This window comes from Sander lucioperca, chromosome 7 (assembly GCF_008315115.2).
Source record: "Sander lucioperca isolate FBNREF2018 chromosome 7, SLUC_FBN_1.2, whole genome shotgun sequence".
Lineage (NCBI taxonomy): Eukaryota > Metazoa > Chordata > Actinopteri > Perciformes > Percidae > Sander > Sander lucioperca.
In genome coordinates, this window is record NC_050179.1 from 3,935,967 (window position 1) to 3,961,159 (window position 25,193).

The 25,193-nt window shown below is 43.8% G+C and overlaps 2 protein-coding genes across 2 annotated transcripts in view; one reads left to right on the forward strand and one right to left on the reverse strand.

Moving 5' to 3' along the window:
• Positions 1-300: 300 nt before the first annotated feature.
• Positions 301-25,193, forward strand: part of pamr1 (peptidase domain containing associated with muscle regeneration 1) — a 67,279-nt gene continuing 42,386 nt past the window's right edge. Inside the window, exon 1 of the mRNA XM_031282595.2 lies at positions 301-498. The gene's annotated coding sequence lies outside the window, so the exon portion shown is untranslated. The remainder of the gene's footprint in view (positions 499-25,193) is intronic.
• Positions 22,097-25,058, reverse strand: fjx1 (four-jointed box kinase 1). Its single transcript, XM_031282597.1, has one exon. It carries the CDS (start codon positions 24,566-24,568, stop codon positions 23,285-23,287), a length of 1,284 nt encoding a protein of 427 aa, XP_031138457.1. The 5' UTR covers positions 24,569-25,058; the 3' UTR covers positions 22,097-23,284.

Consider the following 25,193-nt stretch of genomic DNA (forward strand, 5'->3'; position numbering starts at 1 on the left):
GCGCACCACTTAATGTAGATGTTTTAAGGTTAATTCATGAAACTGAAAAAGAAGTTGTGTAAGTGAAAATATAGCTGCATAGTGAAATTAACATTAAATATAGCTTGCACGCAAGAATACTCAAAACCACACTATGCTGAGATTAATGGCCTCTTTTATCAGACATGCGTGCTTGGCCACAGCTGGACAAATGACTGCCATGACATCATAGCGCAGGACACAGAGCAGATCATTGGCGCTATGTAACAATGACATTCAGTGTTTTCCTCTGTGGTCCCTCTCAGCAGGCCCCTAAACGTGGGTGCCGGGCCACAATGCTCCTCTGTGCCCCCTGACGTATGGCATCCTGGCACTGATGTGGCCCTGGGAAATTTTCAGGATAAATACCCGTGCCAAAAGCCTTCGAATCTTCCAAATCCTGGGATGGCATCCTCTGGGTCTCACGCTTGACTGTCTGGGACTCAGCTTGCAACACACTGAAAGAGAGACAGCTCTAAGGTGAGTGTGTTTAGAGAGATAGGCAAAGCATGTGAGAAAAAGAGACACCTCTGAAAAGTTGAAAGTTGTTGCAACTTGGCAAGAAATGCTGTATTTGGCTGCCAAACCAATCACGCTTTCACAATTTTGTGTGTGCTGATGGTGATTAAGGGTTTCCACACACTTGTTGTTTGGAAAAGAAATAGAAAACACATTTCCCACAGAAACCTGACAACCGGCTTTAAAAAAAATAAATAAAAAGCCTTTCACATCACAAACACCTCATTATCTTTTAATGTTGAAACTGACCTTCAAAGTCATTTCATCTGTCGTTTGAGCAGAGTCGAGTATTGATCTCAAGGTAACACCGCACCAGTCAAAAAACCTTAATTCTTTCCCTGACAGAGGGGGGGGGGGGTAATTACACATTTAAAGCCAAAGGAGATTCACACAATGTTCACTCAAACAACTACGCCCAAGGCCAACAAAATGGAGGAGATTCTTTTGTGCGTGTGTTGCCGATGTGACTGACGGAGTCGTGAGAGAGAAGAAGAGTTAGAAAAGGGGAAGAGAAGGTTCGAGGGACAATAGAAGCAGACAATAGTTTTAGCAGGGGTGGGCTAATGTGGAGGGGAAGAGAAAAACAGTGAGTGAAAGGAGGAAGATTGAATTTCGTCTTCACAGGCGAGAACACTGCTTTGCGAGCAAACAAAAGGATGAAAAGATGACCTGCCGCTGTTCTCTGACGGACAGTTCTCCATGTTCCTGTTGGCAGCCCCCCCTCTCTCTAACTCCCTCCCCTGCTGCCAGTGTCCAATATCAACTCTTAAAACAATTATTGGACTGCCAGAGGGTGGACATGGCGCAGAGTCAGCAAACAAACGCAGAAGACTACCTGTCACAGAGCGTGGAGCCAGCTGAGGAGAAGGATACAGCGTGAAAAGAAAAAGGGGAAGCAGGCATAAAGAATGTATGAATCATTTTAAAAATGGAAATCTAATGACAGCTAAACTGCTTATTAATTTGGCTGACACTGGGACTGTGTGTGTGTGTGTGTGTGTGTGTGTGTGTGTGTGTGTGTGTGTGTGTGTGTGTGTGTGTGTGTGTGTGTGTGTGTGTGTGTGTGTGCGCGCGCGCGCATGTGTACTTGTGTTGTGCAGTCTGTCCCCTGTCTTTGAGGGAATCCAACACTAGTCACAGCAAAAGCAGATTATGAGATTAAGTGATGTGCTTCTGGGAAATAAATAAAAAAACACTAGTAGATGAATGAATACAGTTAGTACAGCGACGCTAGAAGGAAATCATTCTTAATTGAATTTTATTTTTTGTGTTCTAAGGATGTATAGGGGGAGTGTGGGTGGAAAGTATGAATGAGTCATGTTGTTGAGATACGCATTCCTGTATATTTGACTGTACGCTGTGTTATGTGACATAGAGGAGGTTACGGTCACTTTGTAATGGCTTTACTGAGAGCAGGAAAATGAATCGCTAAATCAGTAGGATTGATAATCGGCTCTGGGTGGGAAATAACCTACTGAGAATCACAATGACTTTGCTTTTATCTCCTGTGCTTACAGAGTTGCCCGTCCAACTCAAGATTGCCTTGCAAGTACACCACATAATCCCATGGGATTAAATTGTTTTTACGTGGAACGTGTAGCATTGCGGTTGAGGAATTAGTAAACCACCTTTAATATGAAATCACGCTTTGATGTTAACCACTGCAGGGCCGTCTATCTGCCTTCTTCCCCCACTTCCTTTGTTTCTATCGCTCTGTTTCCCCCCTCTCTGGTTCCCTCTGTGTGTTTAGAAATAGGATCTTATAGCCTAAATTGAAACTGGGACTGCTCCACAACACTCAACACATGGCAGCAGATGTGTGGCAGTATGCGAGAGGGGGCAGGACAAAAGGAAAATGAGGCAGAGGGCGGGAGAGACTGAAGGAAGAAAGTGGAAAAATAGTAGGAGGAAAGATAAAGATGATAAAGGTAGAGAGAGGGAGGAAATCAACAGGACTAGAAGGGAGGAAGATGAGAGACTGAGAGGAGAGGGAAAAGGAATGGAGAGGAGTTTAGAGGCTCTCCAACACATTGCACTCCCAGCACAGCAGATGCCACATTCTGTCTGGCACTATGATCTGTGGGCCTGCTCTATTTATACCCTCGTTGTGTCACTTCAGGGCCAGCATAACACTCGAAACATACACACACACACACACACACACACACACACACACACACACCTAGCATCAGCCATTTGCAGCACTCCTGCAATGACTGAAATGAGGCAGGTTAGAGAAGCTCCCTGTAAGGGGAAGAGATGGAAAACAATGTGAGGGCATAAACAGAGACAGGATTTATTTATATATATATATATATATATATATATATATATATATATATATATATATATATATATATATATATATATTAGGGCTGTCAAAATAACGCGTTAATTTCGATTAATTAATCTGAGAAAAAATAACGCGTTAAAAAAAATAACGCAGATTAAGCCACCATTGGACTGTAAAATGAAGGAGGGAGACGAGAATGTGCTGCCTGGATCATTAACTGGAACATTTACTTGTAAAAATCTTCTTCCTGCCAACCCTGGCTACTGAAATCTGGTGCCACTGATATGTCTGCACTTCTCTCTGGTGCTCTGAAGACGATACAGACAACACAAACACCGCTGCATGTGACACTAGTTAACACTATACTTGACAGCAGCTAACGTTAGCCTACCGCTAGCTAGTAGCTGAATTAAACACGGTTACAATGCTGACAGCTAACGCTGAACGGTGTAAAGTTTGACTGTGTTTTACTGTAGAGGACTGTGACTCAACAGCGGGATGTAACAATCTACAGCTGCCGAGCTGCCGTCGGAAAAACAACACAGACAGTGCGTTCAATGAAACTGGTAAACTACAGCTTCGTGGTGCATTTGAAGTTATTGTAAATGTCCTTGGTGGTTGTTTTTGTCATTCAACAGCAATTTACTCGTGAAATAAGTTATTGTTATTGTTATACATTATTATTAAATCATTTAATTTTGACCATATGGCCTTAGCAATAAACAAGCCGTTCTTTAATGTCACCAACTGTTGTTTAGTACCCTTTGTTTTCTTTTCTTTTTTTACTTTCTTGAAAAGTATCGGTTCAGGCACCGTTAATTATGTCTGCGATTAATTTTGATTAATTAATCACAGAGTCTGTAATTAATTAGATTAATTTTTTTAATTGATTGACAGCCCTAATATATATATATATATATATATATATATATATATATATAGTCCCTGTATATAGTCTGTAAAAGTTCAGCTTCAAAGATAATCTGAAACTCCCATGTGAGAGGAGATAAAGATGCATATTTTGCTTTTCATTAATGCCTGGCTGGTTTTAGTTGGCAGGCCAGACCATGAGAAAAGGGAGAGTGAACAAACAGTGGTCTGATTAAGCAGCGGGAGGACCGGAGCCTTTTGGATCGCCCTGGTTACTGGGAATAAGAGTTACATCAGCGTTCCACCTTAACAGTGAGTGGAGTTGGGCAACTCAAAGAGGAAAATCTTAGTGAGTGTTAAATGAGAAAAAGATGGGGCGGAGGGAATGAGAAAATTATATAAAAGAGACAATTTGGACATATAAAGCTGAAACAACATAAACAGTTCTATTATTTTATTTTCTGTAAAAGTGTGTACAAAGTAAACAATACAGTATAACAATGAGAAAATTGTATATGAATCATCTCGTGTTCAGAAGGAAAGCTGGATAACAGCACAGCTTTAATTTAACAAGCAGCGCGCTGTGGTCTTTTCTCATGCCATATATGTGTAATCCCATCTGTGAAGCTACGTTGCATTGTTAAGAGGCAGCACCCCTGCATGCTAAATGGCCTTTGTTTGTAATCAATCAACCCAAATGTTACAGAAGCAAAGCAGGGTTCATTACACATCCGGCTCAGAGAAACGACACCACTCTACGCATCCATCAACCTCACACACCGCGGGGCCCCTGCAACATAACACTAGCCGGTTGGAAACGGAGGGTGTGCTCACACACGCAAATACAAACACACTCGCACATATACAAATATAGATAGATGCAAACATCCACACACTCGCACATTTGTCTGTGACCTATGATGTTGTATGCAAAGTCACACAAACAAATTCTAATAGCTGAGAAGGAGGTGGCTTTTAAGAGCAAGAGTAATATTTTATACAGGTGCAATAAAAAAGCATGCAGGCAATCTTTGAAGGGTCACCTTTGATATTATGAAAAATGAAAGGCTAAATCATATCTGTAATAGTTCTTTGTCTCTGTCGATGTGGGAGAGTAAGAAAGTCAAACTTCAAAGATGCAAACCACCACCTATATCTGGTCATACTGGTTGAAAATAATGAAATGAAAGCTAAGATAACTGTGTGTAAAGGCCCTGACACACCAAGCCGATGGTCGGCCGTCGGTCCTAGTTGGGGTCTGTGCGGTGTGCGGTGTCGGCCTTCGTCTGCCTGTTTTGCATTTTGTGTTGTTGTAGTGTTGAACCGGCGTCTGCGGTTGTCGGCCGTCGGCTGAACAGCCAATTCATCTGATTGGATTTTCAGCTTGGAAACAAGAGTGAGCAAAACAAACAAATGACTGTGACAGGCACACCCAAGGCTCCTTTCATTTTTCATCTCATCTGATCAATCAAATACACAGAGCTGTCAAAACTGCTCCTTCTAAAAACACAGGTTTGAACTATTGGAACAACTATTTTTGCATATTATGGCCAGAAAATGGCAAACGTAGCCTACGAGATATACATAACTAACGTTATTTTGTTTAGGCATATTTATTCCAATGATAACATGCATTTTAAAATATCTCTACATACCTACACGTTACAAAATAAACTAACGTTAATAAACTAATATCCTATACCATGATATTTAATATAAAGACCGTAAAAGACCTCTCTCTCTATCTCTGTCCCCTCTGCACCGCTAAACATTTACCCCCCTAGCAAGCAAGCTAGCTTACCAGCCAGCCGGCCATCCTCTAAATTAGTCAAATGTAACAACTTAATGTTTAATTCACACACTCTTGTCACTCGCCAGATGAGTGACATGTTTGTTTGGCTAATTTTCGGTAACCAGTGTATGATGAAGGCATGTTGGGTGGGTGAAATTAGCATGCTAACGTTAGCTAACGAGCCAGCAGCCGGCCGTTCGGTGTCCCACATTAGGGAGACTTCTTTGCCGAGAAAACAGATGACAGCCTGGGAGAGGCACAGTCCAGTTAGCCATCTCCCAGTACCGCTGTCTTCCCAGTGGGGAGTGATGCAGAGGGACCGTAGGCGCTGTTCTGTTCTGCTGCTCCTAGAGCAAACGCTGTTTGTTGTGGGTATCATAACAAAGGTATCCGGTTTCCCTTGTTGAATGATGAATAGATTACCGCCGCCTGCTGGTATGGGGAGTTATTTCCTTGAACGCATGCGCACAATGTGTCGGCTGTAGTCTGTGCTGTGTTCCAGTGCTAATTTTTGGCCCAGACAAAAGCGACGAGGGCCAACGAGAGGCGACGCCACAGGTGGACGTCGTCGGCAGTAGTCGGCGGCCGTTGGCTTGGTGTGCCAGGGCCTTAAACCAGTGAGTGAGCACTCCAGCTGCCAGAGGCAGATAGCTGTGCATATGTGTGCAACAGTGAGCCTAGGAGAGCAACAACAACAAACGCTTCCTCCTCTTTGAAGTAGGCCCTATCACCTTCCCACCCCCGCTACGCTCCCCCCTCCACTGTCCATCAGCAATCCATAAATCCAGACTCTCATCTGCCGATGTGCCTCTGAAGTTCAGGAATGTCCGCATGGAATTTGAGGCCCGGTGAGTTATGGGAATGCCTGAAGGGGGGCCTGGGAGGAAGAAGGGCGGTTCAGGTATCCTTATACTGTACCTATGAACGGCAACATGGTGCATGTTGACAGCCAACAAGGCTGAAGGATTAATTCTGGTCGTAAACTGTCTTAGGTTTGGGTAATATTCCTTTGAATCACGGAATAAGCATGGAATACAAGCCTGCTGACAACATGCATGCACCCACACACACACACACACACACACACACACACACACACCTATTGTTTTTACTAGATGGGAACACGAGCGTGTAATCTACAGTCCAGCGGCAACTTCAGATGGAAAGAAATTGCTGAGAACTCGGGGATGGCAGAGAGGGGAGTGTTTTTCAAAAGGCTGAGGGTTATAAAAACAGAACATGGCTGGGGTCGTGGTCTGGCCTGACTCTGTCGTTCCTGCACAGCATGCTCAAAGTCCCCCATCTGCCCGAGCCTGTCCTATAGCAGAGTAACTACACTGGCCTCCATTTGTTTGTCTTTCAGTGAAAGCAGAGGTTTGTTTAGATGTGTGTACCAGGTGTGTGTCCTTGGCTCTCTTTCAGTCTCCTGCTCTACTGCGATGTTGTGCACTGTATATGAATGAGTGTGTTGAGTATAGAGCTGCAACTATTGTTGTCATCATTGATTCATCTTTCGATTTCTTTTTGAGTAATCAATTAAAAGTTAATTCTATAAAATGTCAGAAAACCATACAAAATGCCCTTCACAATTTCCAGCTTTCCGTTCTCACCTGGCAAATGGTGGCAGATTCACCGCTCAAAATCATTTTTGAAATAATGGTAACTGGATTTAAGGAAGACGAAAGCAGGCTTTTCTAGCCAGCGACCTTCAGTTTTGCCAACTGATATGACAACTGCTGCTGTCATGTTATATTAGCTGCTAGCTAGCTAGCTAATATAACGGGTGTGGGGGTATTCACAAGCCCCCGGCTGAGCGTTGCTACGTTGGAGTTTACCCCGGTGGACGAGAGGGTCGCCTCCCTACGCCTGCGGGTTGTGGGGGGGAAAACTCTGACTGTTGTTTGTGCATATGCACCAAACAAGAGTTCGGAGTATTCGGCCTTCTTGGAGACTTTGAATGGAGTCCTGCATGCGGTTCCAGTGGGGGACTCCATAGTCCTGCTGGGGGACTTCAACGCGCACGTGGGCAATGATGGAGACACATGGAGAGGCGTGATTGGGAGGAACGGCCTCCCTGATCTAAACCAGAGTGGTTGTTTGTTGTTGGACTTCTGTGCTAGTCATGGATTGTCTATAACGAACACCATGTTCGAACATAGGGATGCTCATAAGTGTACTTGGTACCAGAGCACCCTAGGCCAAAGGTCAATGATCGATTTTATAATCGTTTCATCTGATCTGAGGCCGTATGTTTTGGACACTTGGGTGAAGAGAGGGGCAGAGCTGTCAACCGATCACCATCTGGTGGTGAGTTGGGTCAGGGGGTGGGGGAAGACTCTGGACAGACCTGGTAAGCCCAATCGGGTAGTGCGGGTAAATTGGGAACGTCTGGAGGTGGCCCCTGTCCAACAGACTTTCAACTCACACCTCCGGCAGAGCTTTTCGTGCATCCCTGTGGAGGCTGGGGGCATTGAACCCGAGTGGACAATGTTCAAAGTTTCCATTGCTGAAGCTGCGGCGAGGAGCTGTGGTCTTAGGATCTTAGGTGCCTCAAGGGGCGGTAACCCACGAACACCGTGGTGGACACCGGTGGTCAGGGAAGCCGTCTGACTGAAGAAGGAGTCTTTCCGGGATATGTTATCCCAGAGGACTCCGGAGGCAGTTGCAAGGTACCGAAGGGCCCGAAGGGCTGCAGCCTCTGCCGTGAAAGAGGCAAAGCAGCGGGTGTGGGAGAAGTTTGGAGAAGACATGGAGAAGGACTTTTGGTCGGCACCAAGGTGCTTCTGGAAAACCATTCGCCACCTCAGGAGGGGGAAGCGGGGAACCATCCAAGCTGTGTACAGTAAGGATGGGATGCTGTTGACCTCGACTGAGGAGGTAATAGGGCGGTGGAAGGAGCACTTTGAGGAACTCCTGAATCCGACTAATACGCCCTCTATATTAGAGGCAGACCTGGAGGATGATGGGGGATTGTTGTCAATTTACCAGGCGGAAGTCACTGATGTAGTCAAACAACTCCACAGTGGCAAAGCCCCTGGGATTGATGAGATCCGTCCAGAAATGCTCAAGGCTCTGGGTGTGGAGGGGCTGTCTTGGTTGACACGCCTCTTCAACATTGCATGGAAGTCGGGGACGGTGCCTAAGGAGTGGCAGACCGGGGTGGTGGTGAGAGGGTGTGTGCCAATTACAGGGGTATCACACTTCTCAGCCTCCCCGGTAAAGTCTACTCCAAGGTGCTGGAAAGGAGGGTTCGGCCGATAGTCGAACCTCAGATTGAAGCGGAACAATGTGGATTCCGTCCTGGTCATGGAACAATGGACCAGATCTTTACTCTCGCAAGGATCCTGGAGGGAGCCTGGGAGTATGCCCAACCGGTCTACGTGTGTTTCGTGGATTTGGAGAAGGCGTATGACCGGGTCCCCCAGGAGATACTGTGGGAGGTGACCCCCTGAGTATGGGGTAAGAGGGTCTCTTCTCAGGGCCATCCAATCTCTGTACGACCAAAGCGAGAGCTGTGTCCGGGTTCTTGGCAGTAAGTCGGACTCGTTTCAGGTGAAACAAGTCCAGGGCTGCGCTTTGTCACCAATCCTGTTTGTAATATTTATGGACAGGATATTGAGGCGTAGTCGGGGTGGAGAGGGGTTGCAGTTCGGTGGGCTGGGGATCTCATCGCTGCTTTTTGCAGATGATGTGGTCCTGATGGCATCATCGGCCTGTGACCTTCAGCACTCACTGGATCGATTCGCAGCCGAGTGTGAAGCGGCTGGGATGAGGATCAGCACCTCTAAATCTGAGGCCATGGTTCTCAGCAGGAAACCGATGGAGTGCCTTCTCCAAGTAGGGAAAGAGTCCTTACCCCAAGTGAAGGAGTTCAAATACCTTGATGTCTTGTTCGCGAGTGGGGGGACAATGGAGCGGGAGATTGGTCGGAGAATCGGCGCAGCGGGTGCGGTATTACATTCAATTTATCGCACCGTTGTGACGAAAAGAGAGCTGAGCCAGAAGGCAAAGCTCTCGATCTACCGGTCAGTTTTTGTTCCTACCCTCACCTATGGTCATGAAGGCTGGGTCATGACCGAAAGAACGAGATCCAGGGTACAAGCGGCCGAAATGGGTTTCCTCAGGAGGGTAGCTGGCGCCTCCCTTAGAGATAGGGTAAGAAGCTCAGTCATCCATGAGGAGCTCGGAGTAGAGCCGCTGCTCCTTCGCGTCGAAAGGAGCCAGTTGAGGTGGTTTGGGCATCTGGTAAGGATGCCCCCTGGACGCCTCCCTAGGGAGGTGTTCCAGGCACGTCCAGCTGGGAGGAGGCCTCGGGGAAGACCCAGGACTAGGTGGAGGGATTATATCTCCAACCTGGCCTGGGAACGCCTCAGGATCCCCCAGTCGGAGCTGGTTAATGTGGCTCGGGAAAGGGAAGTGTGGGGTCCCCTGCTGGAGCTGCTCCCCCCGCGACCCGACACCAGATAAGCGGACGAAGATGGATGGATGGATGGATAGCTAGCTAATTAAGCTAATGACAGATCCGTTAATTAGTTGAAATCGCTGACTCATTTTTAAATGAGAACTCTGTAAAAGGGTCTTAAATATGCACTTAATTGCTATAAACATGTCATTGTCTTAAAAGACAGAGAGTAAAACTGCATGTCCCTGGCAATAATTCACCATCCTCACCGGCATTGTTTTTGTATTGCAGCGAATAACTGGTTAACCCGTGTATTATATGTTTTGTAAAGTAAAATTATTATTTAATATTTCTTTCGGACATAATCCTGTTGGCTTCTTAGCTTACATACTCGTTTGTATTTTCAAACGGTATGTTTTCATGTTTAACATTAGATTAAAAGATCTTTCGGGTGATGGTAAGGTTCAAATCTAATAAAGAGCAGGACAGATGCTCTTGCCAACCTCAACATCAAAAATCCAACATGGCTGCTTCGGACATCAACAGTAGTAAAAGCTGTATGAATATACTGACCCGTACACACAGTACTGTCCATCTGTGGACATGTTGCTACAGTGTTTGTACATGCAAAGTACCACAAAATGCATTGTTATCAACTGGTATTGCTAACAATGGTTAACCTGGCTAGAGTCCCCCTGTTAAATATGTTGGTTTTCCGACATGTTACTGGAACACGGTCAACTTGGGTATTACGTCATTCTCAATTCCGACCTCTCTTCCGAGGTAAATGGAAAGCAGCAGGAGCTGTTAACATTACCCTAGACTCTGATAGCATCCTGGACACACAGTGAAAAAATAATACACCGTGGCTAGTCGTAAACATGTATTTTTTAAATGTAAACAAAAAGCTAACATAGTTAGTTAATGATGTGTTCCTTGACCTTTGAAGTAATGTTCAGTTACGACTGTAGGTAGTCAGATAGTAAGCCAGACATGCTAACGTCTAGCATCTTACGTTAGAGTAGACAAACACACTGTTTAATCCATTCCTTTTGCTCGACACAGACTATCCTTTAAACTCTTTAACTGTCGTTCTTTCTACAGCCTCATGCACACCGCTTTAACGTGGAGAAACCCAAAGCTTGACAGTATCATGCTTAGTTCTGGTTGATAAGCCATGGATGATCTCTGCTCGGGGGAGGGGTTTACCGATTGGCCAGTTTCCCAGAACCCAAGGTGACATCTTCAAATGGCTTGTTTTGTCTGATGAACAGCCCATAACCCAAATATATTCAATTTGCCATAATGTAAAAATAGACGTGATCAATCAATTATTAAAAATGATGATCGACAAGTCAATTGATCAGCTAATCGTTTTAGTATGTGTCCTTTTGCGTGTGTTTAAGGGTCTGGAATGAAGCCATGCCGATAACATGACTATTGCTCCCTGCTGCCTCTGCACATGACAGGCAAAGCAGGAGGAACATAAAAGTCAACACACAGATGAATAAATCACTTTGTTGCATTCTCTTTGCCCTTTGCTGGATATGTCTGGTTTCTGTCTTAGAGCGTCTCACAGCCAATCTCTGTACCTTTCCATTTCTTGATGGGAGGCTATCAATTTGGCCATTAAAATGGACTCATATAAAGAATCCCCCCACACACACACACACACACACACACTTTTCTCTATTAAAGGATAAATTATATGGAATAAATCAGCTGCTTCCAAACTCAAAGGAGTTGGAACCTAAAATAAGAGAAAATACTAGACATTCCCCTGGTAGACAATGCTATATTACAAAGGATTTTGGAACCCTAAAAAGATTTAGTTTCTCTTTCAGTGGCATTGATTTTGTGGAAGATGTCTTTGTTGCTAGACGATTAGCCCACACCCGCAATCAATCAATGCTCACAGGATTTCACACTGGCAATATTTGCACAGGCCAAATAGATGTGAAGAAATAGAATGAGGAAGAGTGGAGGGGAATTAAGGGAAAAGGAAAAAAAAGAAGTGAGGAGACCGTATAAAACCAAGACAAGGATAGTAGCCACACGTCTTTTTGTTTTGTTAAGCCTTGCTGATTCACAAAATGATATGGCCCTCTGAATTTCCTGTAACCCTGCCTTGTCTGTCAAGTGCTCTTTTTTTTTTTTTTATTGTGAGGACATTGAAACCTCCCACATGCAGCATTTCAGTTCAAGATTTGTGCTATAGAAAAAGGTTAAAACACAAAGGTTTGCTGCTTGAATTGACACTCAACGTGGAAGGAAGTGAACCACTACACCCTGTATTGTCTCCCTTTGGTTAAAGTAATGTAAGGGTGTCACAAAGTGCTAGACACTAAGCCAAACCCTGCAGTCGTGTCAAAGTATAATTGTTGTGGCTGCTGGCGTAATGGGCCCGGATCTCTCAGACTTGTTATTTGAGATGAGTCAGGTTACAGGTGGGAAAGGAAAGGAATGTCTTTGGGAGAGGCAATATCTTTAAAGCGTACATGATAACATATAATTAAACTTCAAAAGATGAGGAAAACAGCATGTCTGCATTTTTATTAACCCTTTTATTGTTTTTGTCCACTTTTTCTGCTAATTGCAGATGCCCATATCCCCAGTCATTGCCAGCCATTCTGTTGGCCTGGGAAGAATGAAGACTAATCTTCACTTCATCTTCAATTTGCCCCAATAGCACACAGACATTCGAGGCCTTCTCCGTCTCAGCTGGCTGACTCCCTACAAACATGAATGGCATGAAAGTAATATGTTAAGGCTCTTCCATTTGACTTCTATTTTTATTTGACTCAATGGCTAAAATTGGGGAATTTAAACTGGTGCATTGTGGAGTTTTCTTGTAATCAAACAGAGTTACGTTTACATTAAGTGTTTCTCATCAAAACAAATAGTGTGCATCTTTAAATGCATTTCCTTCCTAATAAAACATTTGCAAATCCATTTTTTTGAATATTGTAAATGTTGTTTTGTTGACATCCTCGTTTGCAAGCATGCAGTGTTCTTCACTGCCTTTGTTGGCGTGCATTGCTGCACTTTTTTGCACATTTACTGCCATTAAACTGTCAATCAGCGGAATAGTTTGAAACTGGCACCAGTAATGTGTGATACGTTGCCTGTGCATGCAAGTCATCATGCTAGTGTCAACAAGTCCTCCAAACCATGTGTTGATATAGATAGTTTATTCCTACCCTCTAAAACGACCCATATGAGCGTTTTCAAACGGGACTCGACCCCTGGTCTCCTGGGTGAAAGTCCTGTGTTTGTTTGTGTGAAAGTCTAGTGTTTGTTCGTTCTATTCACCACCCCAACCTGCCTCCTTATGCAGAATTTTGCACTATTATACTTTGACACCGTACTTCCTGCTTTGGTCACGGCATAATTACTAACGCCACCAGACGGCATTGCCACTATAAACTTTAATATGAGTCCTAATTGCTGCTTGAAAAAGCGAGTTATGTGGGAGTTTGTCAGGGGTGGGGTTGGGTATCGTTTAATCATTTTTGATAACAATACCAATATCAATACCGTGACTTTGATACCAGTTCCTAATCGATACCAATTTTATGAATCAAAAGAAATTACATTACACACATTACGGCACAAATCATTTTATTTATTTTTCAGCTCCTACTACATGAACCTCATCTCTGTGCGTAACAGTTTTTCCTGCCTCTACAATGTGTAACGTTAGACAGCCAATTACCAGCGTTATTAGATCTTGGTAGAAGCATGCTGCATGCTTATTGGCTCACTGATGCTGATAAGATTTACTCCTTAGGTATTGAAATTGGGTATTGAATGACGAGGAATGTTTTGATACTCTATATATAATACTATAGAGGCAATTCGTTCGGTGCCTAAAACGTGTTGAATTCAGTACCCAGCCCTACTCAGGGGAGGACAGTCTTGCTAGTGTATAAACAAAATCTCAATGTAAAAACATTGATCCATAGCGCTAGTGGTATAAAAAAACAGGGGTACAGGGTACCTTTTACTAAGGCTTCTGCACTAACAAGTGGCATTTCAGCTTTATGCTAAATGCATTTGACCCTCTGTTTTTAACTTTTTAACCACTAAAGTCACACAGTCTTGAATGAAACGTATCACAACTCAATAACCATATAACACTGGCTCACCATATTTGATAGGAAGTTAAGAATAAGTCCCGGTATGGCCTGGTGAAAATCATGGCTGGTCCTACCAGGTTTTAAGTCAGGCCACTCCTCTTGACAATGCACGCAACAAGCATTGTTGAGACAAGTGAATGTAGAAAAGATCGTTTACTTATAGCAGAATGTTGTATAGGCAGGGCTGAATAACTCCACAGTTATTTTTAAAGATAGAAAAAAAACTCTGACAAGGCTGCATTTTTTGTTTTAAATAAAAACTGTCCACAACACAGGATTTTCTTAGGATACTTGAAGGTAGCAATGCCATTAAGTGATATTATTGTCAAGGACAGAAGGCATTAAAATGTCTGTGAGAGCTGAGATTTCCTGGCTTGCAATGCTGCCAAGATTTGTGCCCAAGCCTAAGTCTATAAAAATCCTGAGGTAGAATAGCAGTGAAATCAAATAAGCTTCATTAACTTATGTGTATATATTTTTTTATATATGTTGCCTCGTTGTGCTGTCTCCTGTACTAGGTAGTCCCATCTCACCTCACTAAGGCATGTCCAATCTTGTTCAAATGACAATGATACTGCAGAGTCAGCCATAAACCCCCTAATGTTTGTCTCTTGTGGGCTCTTCTCTCTTCTCCCCTCTAAAGAGAGAAGCCAGCAGGCTGGACGCAACCCAAAACATCCGCCTGCCTCTTATGCCTGTCTTCGTCGCCGCATGCCTGAGTGCCCTTCCTCTTCTATCTACACTCCTGTCGACCTATCTACTTAACTGATTGACTGTAGTGCCATTTTCTCACAGTTAGCTTTAATCATTCAGTGTAACAGTGTACCATTATGGAACGAGGCAAGCCGGAGCGTTTGTGTGTTTCAAAAGCCTTCTATGGCGGCACAAAGCGCAATTTACATAGAAATGACCAAATTACTGAGTACTGGCGCAGCCAATGGGTGCTATAATTCAAAAGGACTACTGTGACCGCACACAAGTCTCCAACAGGGTACAGCCTCCAGCCAACGCTAACATTCAGAGAGCAAGTGGTCAGCTAGCAGGAAGAAATGTGCTGTTTCAGCAGCTTGTAGGTATTTTGTCATTAAGTATCACACATCCTCTTGCCCTTCTGTGTATCGATTCTCTTTGCACTTCAGGTATGGAGAGGACAGAGCCCTTATGACGCAGTCACAGCACACTTGAAAAAAAGAAAGCTCCACTGACACACAAGTATGTCGGAAATGAGCAGATATTTTCATGCTGTTAAGTAGGAGTAAGATTTTTCCATGCTAATTTCTAGGGATGCACCGAAACCACTTTTTTTAAGACCAAGTGAAACTACTTACATTTGGGTACTCGCCGATACCGAGTACCGATACGAGTACTTAATAATCCCTCTGGGGTCCGTCTGTGTTTTTGACACACATGATTTTGGCCTGCTATGATATTGTTGTCAATTAAAACATAGCAGTGTATTCAAAGGACCATGCCTTTTTTATATTCAAAGCTTATGTCAATGGGCTGGATATTCCCCTGAGCTAGTGTCAATAAAATAAATCATATCATATCAAAATACTGAGTGAAGTTTAGAAAGAATGAAGAAGGCAAAGTCCGATGAAGTCATTCACGTGCATATTAAGTAGCCATGTGGTTTTACCACTCCAGTGGAGAGGATGGCAAGTTAGTTAGTTCACAAGATGTTCCAAATATAAAGAATCGTGGCTATATAACTATATCAAACAAACCAACAGCTTTCGTTTTAGCTTGTTTGTAAAAAAAAAAACGTTTTGCTATTTGCAGAGTAGCGCCGTAGGGACCGCATGCAGACAGAACAGATTGAAATACCGCTTTCTTCATGTTTATGCCTGTTAAGCTGATGAAATACATTGGGCTAACACTGCTACTCCAAATATCAGTGGTGAAGTTTACGGGCAACAGGCTGCTGTTGTGCTTTTTCACAGTCATGTAGCTTTGGAAAGGTTCTGTGATGTAGTGACGGCTGAGGATCCCATACTTCAGCTCCAGTACACTGAGAAGACGTTGGAACCCAGTATTATTAACGACTGACAATGGCTGATTGTCAATCATGTATTGGGTAAGAGCCTCTGTTATTTTTACAGTCAAAAATCTCCAAACGGCTGGCATTGCTCCTTTTCCGCCGCCTATACCTTCTCGACGAAGAAGTTAATGTCATGTTTCTATGAAGTGGTATCGGGTGTGGTAGTATCGGAGTCAATTTATGATTACAAGTACGAGTACATGCGCACGGCATTGGACCGATACCCGATACTGGTGTTGGTATCGGTGCTTCCCTACTAATTTCGAATCTAAATAATAAGATATAAAGTTGTGTTTGCTAAGTGGCGCAGCATTGCCATACACCTTTTCAGAATAAGAAAAGGCATCCCCTCATTCTTATATATTATTATTATTATTATTATTATTATTATAATTTGTTCTAATAAACTTATTGTCTGGCATTGGGGCTGATTCATAACCTCCCCTCACAACATTTGCATAGAAATATCTTAATTACTGCCACAATCTCAGCTAGGTGCAGGTGGCCACGAGAAAGACGCATCCAGCAGCAAAATGATAGATTATCTCCCTGCCATAAATATGATCAGTGATTATTTTTTCCCAGCAAAGGACAGAAAAAAACAGTCATTTCCATAAGCATACTAATTCTCATTTACATAGAGATGAATCCAGATGCAAATGAGCGAAACGGCATGTACTTGAAACAGGTCCCCCGGCTGCACCGAAGCATCCACCCAGAGGAATATCAAAAGCCGTCAAGCATGTCAATCAAATGCTCTGCGACATTTCAGTCGAAGGAAGGAGGGGAAAAGCAAGGCAAAACATTTGAACACAACACGGTCCTTACAAGGGAGCTAATGTCATGCCTGGGTACACCTCGGTTTGATAAACAAAAGTGGATTTTAAAGCACAGGCTGAATTTAGCTCCTTTACTTACTTTACTGCCACTTTTACTTACAACAAAGGTGAAGTCTTTCATCTAGCTCAACTTGTAGGGGAAAAAAAAGTCTTTATCATTCTGAAATATGACAGTAGACTATGGTCTGACATTTTGGAGACAGAGCTTGAGGGACGATTTAAGCATAACAAATAGGATTGTATTAAGTAGTGAAATAATCAGGATTTATTTTTATGCATGCTATGACTGGCAAGAAGCAAATCGTATTAAGGGAAAATAGAGAGAATCCAAATTGAGGTTAAACAGTTCTTGTTTCAAAAACTGTTTAATGGATTATGTTCAGATCTCTGTCTATTTGTATATATAATGTAGACTATATTATTAGGCTCCAAATCTAATAACGTAAAATGATGAGGAAGAATATAATAATGTCATGTGTCTGTATTATCCAATATATTTCTGTCAACATAAACTACATCAAAGATCTGACTCACTGGTAGTCATGACAGAGTGACAAAGATGTAAAGGTAGAAGTAGAAGAACGTACTCAGAAGTAAAAGTAGTAATACCACAGTGTAGAAACACTCTGTTACAATACACTTAAAGTACCAAAAGTAAAAGTACTATTGCTATATATTATTGGTAAAGTACCAATAATATATAGTAATATATATTATTGGATTATAATTATTGATGCATTCATCACTTTAATTTTGCAGCTATTTTTAATTTATATATAGCTATATATAACTTCATATAATGCTGGGTAGCTTGTGAAGTTCTCCCTGTGAATCAATAAAGTCTTGTTGATACAGTAGTATCATAATTGATTTATTACTTGGTAAAGTTATCAAATAAATGTAGTGAAGTAAAAAGTACAATATTTCCCTCTGAAACGTAGTGGAGTTTAATGATATAAAGTAGCAGAACATTGAAGTACTACAGTAAAGCATAAGTACCTCAAAATACTAGGAAAACTAGCCAATTTTAACATCGACATCATAGATTTGACTTAAATGAATCTGGACTCACATGCAGAGATTGAAGAATATATTTTGTATAAGGCCTTAAGCCATGTTGACCTTGTTTTCTCTGTTTCATAAGGCCTATGAGTGATAAAACATGTGTAGGGTGCGCAGGAACAGAATGCACCCAGGAAATAACTAACACTGTAACAAACAGTGAGAAGACAAGAGATCTCCAGACAAGAGAAGCAGAGAAAACAAAGGTGTAGTCATGTGTTTGCGCGATCTTCGGTGGGAAACAGGACTGCTGCTCCCTGCACTGACACAATGTATCAAGGAGAAGGAGCCGGCAAAGAAGAATAAAGAGAGAGGGAGTTGTCAGGTGCGGGGTCAGACTTCGAAAAGACTTGTTGGTGTCAGGGCGAGAGAGAATTGTCTTAAAGGAAATCTGATCCTTATGCATAAGTTGTTATTTCCTTGCAATACAATTTACTAAAGTTTTGCTATAGAGTAACTGACCGAATCCTGTGTATTGATTTCTGGTCTACCATTCAACAAACACAACTTTAAAATTTCTATCTGAGAGGTGACCAATTGGAGTCAGAAAGACTCTGGCCACTGGGGCTAGGCTTGCACGATAAATCGTTATAAAATTGCGATCTCGATTCACCCTGTTCACGATTTAATTTTTAAATGACTTTGATTTAAAAAAAAAAAAAAGGTAGGAGAGTTCTCACAAAGTCCAGGGCTTCACCCTCAGCCAATGACAAAGCGCCTTTTAGTCACGTTTCACTCGTCGAGCGAGCGCGGTAGTTCGGAAATAAACCAAATGGATATTGATGAAAACCGAGGTGCTAGTGATGAGAATCAGCCAACCACTCAGTCTCAAACCGAACTCGTTCCGACAAAAGGCTCGCATTCAGTGGTGTGGAAGTGTTTTGGATTCAAGCAAGACGACGAGGGTCAGTCTGATGTGATTTGCAAGGCATGCTTTGCCCTCGTTGCAGCACCGCAAGATAACACCACAAATCTTTACCAGCACCTCAAACGTCACCACAAAGTGCAATATGATGAAGCCGTACAAGGCAAGAGGTTTTTGGTAACCTACTTGAATGGCCAGTTGAATGTTAATTCTGTAATAGGCAAGCAGTGTGCTAAGAAATCATTCCGTTTTTGATACCGTACTTAAATTGGCAATTGACAAACTCCATTTCTCTAGAGACTGAAGCTGTAGCTGCAGCATGTTGATTTACATGTTTTAATTATGTAAAGACATGTTCAAGGAGTTCAGACTGAGCCTGTATCAGGGCCATATTTAGTTCAATGTGTTATATGTCACTATTTTTGGTAGCCTACTGTACTTAAATGGCCAGTATGTACTTTATTTTCTTTATTCATTGAAGCCTATATGTTTACAGGCTTGTGATGCGCAATGTGCTATAGGTGCCAACACGAATCTATGTTTGGTACTGCCAGTTTGTTTTGTTTTGTCATGGTTCATGTGTGCAATAAACATTACACTTCGTGAGAAATAAATCGTGGCAGAGAATCGTGATATCAATTCTAAGCTAAAAAAATCATGATTCATATTTTTCCCTGAATCATGCAGGCCTAGGCCAGACCACAACTGGTCCAAAACTGTCAAGATGAAAACGGAGGAGGTCAGTACACTTATCACATTTGTTTCTCCTCTTATGAGCTGAGGTATGTGTAGCCCTTTTTCTTGCCGGTCTCTGTTGCTCATAGCTTTTACTTTGTCTTGAGAAAGAATGCCTAAAGGTCCTGACCTTATGCTTTCACCCCTGGTTTGGACAAAGCCAGGCTTTGTGCCAGCTCTCCAGGCACACCACAGCCCTGCTGTCCAGCCCTTATACTGCCAAAGCCCCTCCAGACGTTGCCCCGGCCCCCCAGTTTACCCTTCATGGCCCGTATCCACTCAGCTGTGACTAACTAACTCTCCCCCTAGTATGTGCCGTGTTTCATAATGAAATCATTCACTCATGCACAGGAAGTTCCCTGCACTGTGTGGCCATGAAAGAATGTCAGTTAATGTCTGTCCACTTGCACATGGCAGGCCCACAGGGAAAGGGACAGTCTAAGTCAGTTAGTCACCTGGTGTCTGGCAAAACACCCAATTTTCAATAGCCTTTCATACTTTAAATCATGCAAACTGGTTGAGTGTAATTAAGCAATTGTTTTGTGTTTGATGATGATGGCATTTTGATATTCTGGTTTGAGTTAATGATTTAAGTATTTGAGGAATAGTTTGACATTTTGGGAAATACTTATTTGCATTCTTGATAAGTTAGATGAAAGGATTGATACCACTCACGTCTTTCTGATCAACACAGGGTTAGAGCTAGCAGCCTGTTAGCTTAGCGTAAACACTTGGAACAGGAGGAAAGAGCTAGCCTGGCTCTGACCAGACGTAATAAAATGCGCCTACCAGCACCTCTAAAGCTCCCTAATCCCAAAGTTATAACTCATTTTTACACTTACAAAGATAACAAGTGTAAAAACAATCTTATCGTCTAATTCTCAGCAAGAAACAGTAATAAAGCATTTCCCCAAAACTTTCCATTGTGACTTTAAAATGTTGCATCAATGTGGATAACTTTCTTTTAATATGACCTACTGATAATCCTGACTTTATTGTTGTTTTTATAAATGAGGATATAGGATCTCAGCCAACTTTGACAACGGTTTATGTACACAGCTGGGACTCCTTCCACTCGCCTGCCTGAGAAGTGTCTGCATGCATTTGTGTGTCCATGGAGATGATCCTCCCTGAGCTCCTCTGGAATGTTTGCAATGTGCATGAAGAAAAAAGATCGGCTTGAGTACCTGGGGTCTGTGTTCGGGCCTGCTGTGGGCCCCTGGCTAGTATGACTGTCTGAGCATGTGATTCAGCCTACTGACACAGAAAACAAGCACATCTGGAAGGAACCACACACAACTGGCATGTATAAGGGCATAACTAACTGCCATATGCATGCCAAATAGCCTACTGCGCCGTTGCCACGAGCTAGGACAAGCTGCACTCATTAGACCATGTCACAAAGTTATGTGCATGAAGATTTCGTTGCCTCTGGGTGAAAAAAAATGGGGGACTTGAAAGAGTTTTTGTGGTGATCTGAAATAAGCCAGGCAGGGAGAGTAAAGTTGGAACATATGTGAACAGTTAAAAGGGTGATTCAAAAACCTCTTTGATTTTCCCCATTAGTGTGATTACAGCTGGCATGGTCCCTGGTTTAAAAAATTGGCTTTCTTCTGCAAAGGAATGTCCCAAAAAAGAATTATGAATCTTCTATTTAGCTAACAAATGAAGCTGACAGTGATGTTAACAGTGAAGACAAATGCGTAGCGGGAAGAGCGAGATGTGGGTGAAATACAGAGGGAGGCAGATAGTGCCAAGCAGGAAAGGAGGACGGGTTGTGAGTCTGGTTTAGACCTGCAGACCTCAGTTTAGCATTGTGTTTAATCCCTGGTGTCTGCAGCCTGTCGTAAATCTCTTTGCAGTGTTCGGCATTAACAGACATGCTTAGAGCGTGATGCCCAGCTGCAACCCCCACCCCCCTCCGAAACACACGTTTACATACTAACCCGTACGCCCAGCACATTAACATGACCTGCTTTCGCCTATACAGCAGGCAGTGCACATATTGATCCCCAAGTCCCTATTAGAGCTGCAGCAGGCAGTTAGTCTGGAGAAAGCCTCCAGTTACACCTGCTTAAACCTCTGCTGCTTCTCTGCCACTTATGCAGTGACCTAGTAGGGAGAAACATAAATCACTGATACTGACACACGTGCTGTAAGCCATGAAATGAAGTGTGAGTACAAATCAAGCCACTATTAGAACAAGATGCACTCATCCCATTCTATGGAGATGTACTTAACAGTAGTGGTATGTCCTGGTGTTGGCCATACATAAAAAAAGCTGTAAAAGAAACCAGATGATGTGCAGAACAGTGAGAGGCTGGTATGAATTAGGCCTTCAAAGGTTTAATCATTGGCTTTCCCTCTAATGTGCTCGTAAGTCTAGAACCAGAAATCAGACACAGAGCTGCACCCATAGTGGAACTAATAAGGAGAGGATGCTTCTAAAAGGGTCAAATTATAGAAAGATGGGGTTATGTGAAGTGAAAGCATGAGGCAAAATAATGCAGCTGACCTCCAGGGCTGTACTTTTTCTCTTTAATACCTTTCACAGTTACAAATTCAACCTTTGAAAAACTGTAAACTAGGCTCTCCTCTCAGAGTGGAGCACTCATTAATTGTGGGCTTGGCCTCTCAGCAGCACAGGGAGTTTTCTTACTTTTTATCTGAATCGAATGAACCAAATATGCCATCCAGCCTTGGCCGTAGGTTGACCGTTTAATATTACCAGAGAGACAAATATGAAAAGCAGGTTTTCATATAGAAAGGGAACAGTAAAACCCAAACGATGTCAGTTTTCTCCTTCACTTTATCATTCTGGGTGAGATTATGAAGGGGATTAGAGATTCCTGTTGTAGCGTGCCAGTGGTTGAAATAATGGCTCCTGGGGAACAGTGTGCCAGTACAAGATATGTTTCTACAGCACAATGAGAGCACTGGGCAAGTACAGAGGCAGACTAGGTAAATATTTGATGCACTCTAATAAGGCAGCAGCACAAACTGCATACAAAACACGCAGTTAAATTAAATTACAGTGTATTTATCAAAAAGGACAAGAGATTTTGGAATGTTACAATGCACGTTAAATTAGTGGAGCATCAAGTTTCCAAAACAGGTTGGCAGACAATATTTACAACCTACTTACAACATGTACAATGGGTATGATACACCTGTGACTTTAAGGCTGAATATGCAAAGCAAACACAATTACAGGAGTGCAGGTGCTGCGATGACAATGTACTGTGCAAACGAGTTTCTATTAAAAAAAAGTGAGCCCGATGTCAACAGAAATACAGTATTCAAGAACTTATGTTAAGGCTTAGGAGTTTATCACTAGGATTTTTGAACAAAAGTCAGGAATCCAAATACACATGAAGGGCTGCGTTATGATACCCTAGTCGCAAATATAGCCTACTCTTTACATTTAATACCATTCGGTGGCGTGAGCGTCATGGGGTGAAAGTAAGACAGAATAGACTGGTCATTCCTCTGTGTGAGGCATACAGTGGAAATCTCAACATGGAGCTTGTGTCAAATGTACTTATTTATAAAGTAGGCAACACATTTCTATTGACAAGAGGTAGTTCAGCTGGATATTCAAGAGAGTTTTGTGTAATGTGCATCAGTTAAGCACAGGTGTGCCAATCGCGTTTGCAGAGCTCATTATACCGCGCAGACCACAAACCCATCACCTGTGCGTGCTGAATGTTCACAGCTGGCTGTACTTCCCTTTGCAATGCAAAATGTGTTTGTATAATCTGTCTATCCTGTCCTGGAGAACACCGGCGTGCTCGTCTGAAAGAAATCCTAATTCCAGAGACAAAGGCTCGCTGTCTCTGTAGAGCTCCAGCAGCCTTTTCCTAGCGTCTCTGCGCCTGTGCAGCTCCGCCACGCGCTGCGTGGTCCTCTTTCTGAACACACACACGGAGCTCAGTACTGTATTGTGATATTTCTCCCACATGTTTAACACCCGAAAGCCGTGCACGAGTCCGGCCTCGTTATCTATGAATACGAGGTCACCACGGGGTGTTCTGAGGAGGTTGTTGGTGTCCCTCTCCATTACGCGCGAATCCCACTGCAGGCTGAACAGATTGCTGACGAGTCTGTCGAAGTTTGCAGTCAGGTAGTCGAATAGAATCAGGTCGGTCCACTGCATTAGCTCCAGCAGCTCCGCCGTCGTCTTGTCCCGGAGCTCCCCGAGCACAGGATGCAGCCCGCTGCTCTCCTGTCTGAGCGGCGCCGGTGTGACCACCCCGGTCAGGTTGGAGACCCACTCAGTGAGAGACACCACGGCTCGATCACTCCACTGTAAACCACCTATGCGCGTCCTCACAGCCGTCCATTGTTCACTGTCACTGTTCAGTTGGGACAGTATGAGAGGGGGCAGGTTTGTGATGCCGAGCAAACTGGCAAGGTAATATGTCAAAGTTTCTCCTTGCACCTGATCCGCGTTTATCCCGTAACGCACACACGCTTTGGTCCCATCTGCAAAAGTGGCCAGCTGATTCGATATCCTGCCGCATCCAGGCTCCAGCTGCACTATTCTGTATGTCCTGGCTCTCTCTCGCCAAGCCTGAGCATAGTCCTCCGTGAAGCCCACGGGAAGGAGATCCTCCAGCCATTCACTCCAAAATATCCCATCCTCCACCGGGGAGCCTAACTTGACCGGGCCCTCCCGCAGCGCTGACCTCTTGTTATCCCCATTCACATGGTAATCTCGATTTCCTGCAGAGGCAGTTTGATCAGTGAGGTTTCGAGCCTCAAGTCTGCCCCCCAAGTGCGGTCTTTGTGCCGCTGGGACAGCGAGCAATGCCCGGAAAGTTTTGGCGGAGAGGTCCGCTGGGAGACCTTGGTAAAAAGACCCCCCGCCCGGTACTGAGAACCCCCGTTTGTGTCGCTCCAAACGGCTCTCCAGTGCGCTCCAGACATAGAAAACACTTGCAAGGGCGCACAGGAAAAGAAGAGCGAACAAGTTTGCGGAAACAGCCCTCATGGTGAAGACCACCCTTCCCCTTCGGAGACCCACAGCGCTCTGGCAGGTTCAAATAAGACAGCAAGAATGAATTTTCTTCAGACCACAGTTGAGCTGGAGCGGCTGTGAGCCGTGCGCGCCGTGTCCCGTACACCCCCCCAAGCGCCGCGGCTCACAGGCGAACTGTTTGAGATCACAGGAAGAAGAGGGTCTCCGAAACAGTGTGCTTCTCATCTCCCGTCCTGTTCAGATGCCTTGTCACATCCCTCCTCTGCGGGAAACATAGAATTTCGGATCACCACAGCGGGTATCCTCTATTGAACGTTCTCCATTATCACCCACTGGCGTCGTAGGCTATAGGCGCTTTCTGTCCGTGTGCACCTCTCCGTCTCTCATCGTCCTTTCTCTCTCCACCGGGCGCTGGGTGAGTTTGTGGTGGTGTCGGCTAGCAGAGAGACACTAGGCGGTGAGACACGTGACTCCAGTCCCGAGATGGTGGGCGGATCGTGGAAAGGAGGGTTCAGAGAGGAGCGGAGCAAGTGCACCGCACCGCGTTGTGTGTGTGTGTGTGTGTGTGTGTGTGTGTGTGTGTGTGTGTGTGTGTTATGAGAGAGGATTGTGTGGTATTGGCAAAGGCAGCCATTAT

Coding starts and splice junctions, on each gene's coding strand:
- fjx1 (XM_031282597.1), bottom strand. CDS start 24,568: ATGAGGGCTGTTTCCGCAAACTTGTTCGCTCTTCTTTTCCTGTGCGCC.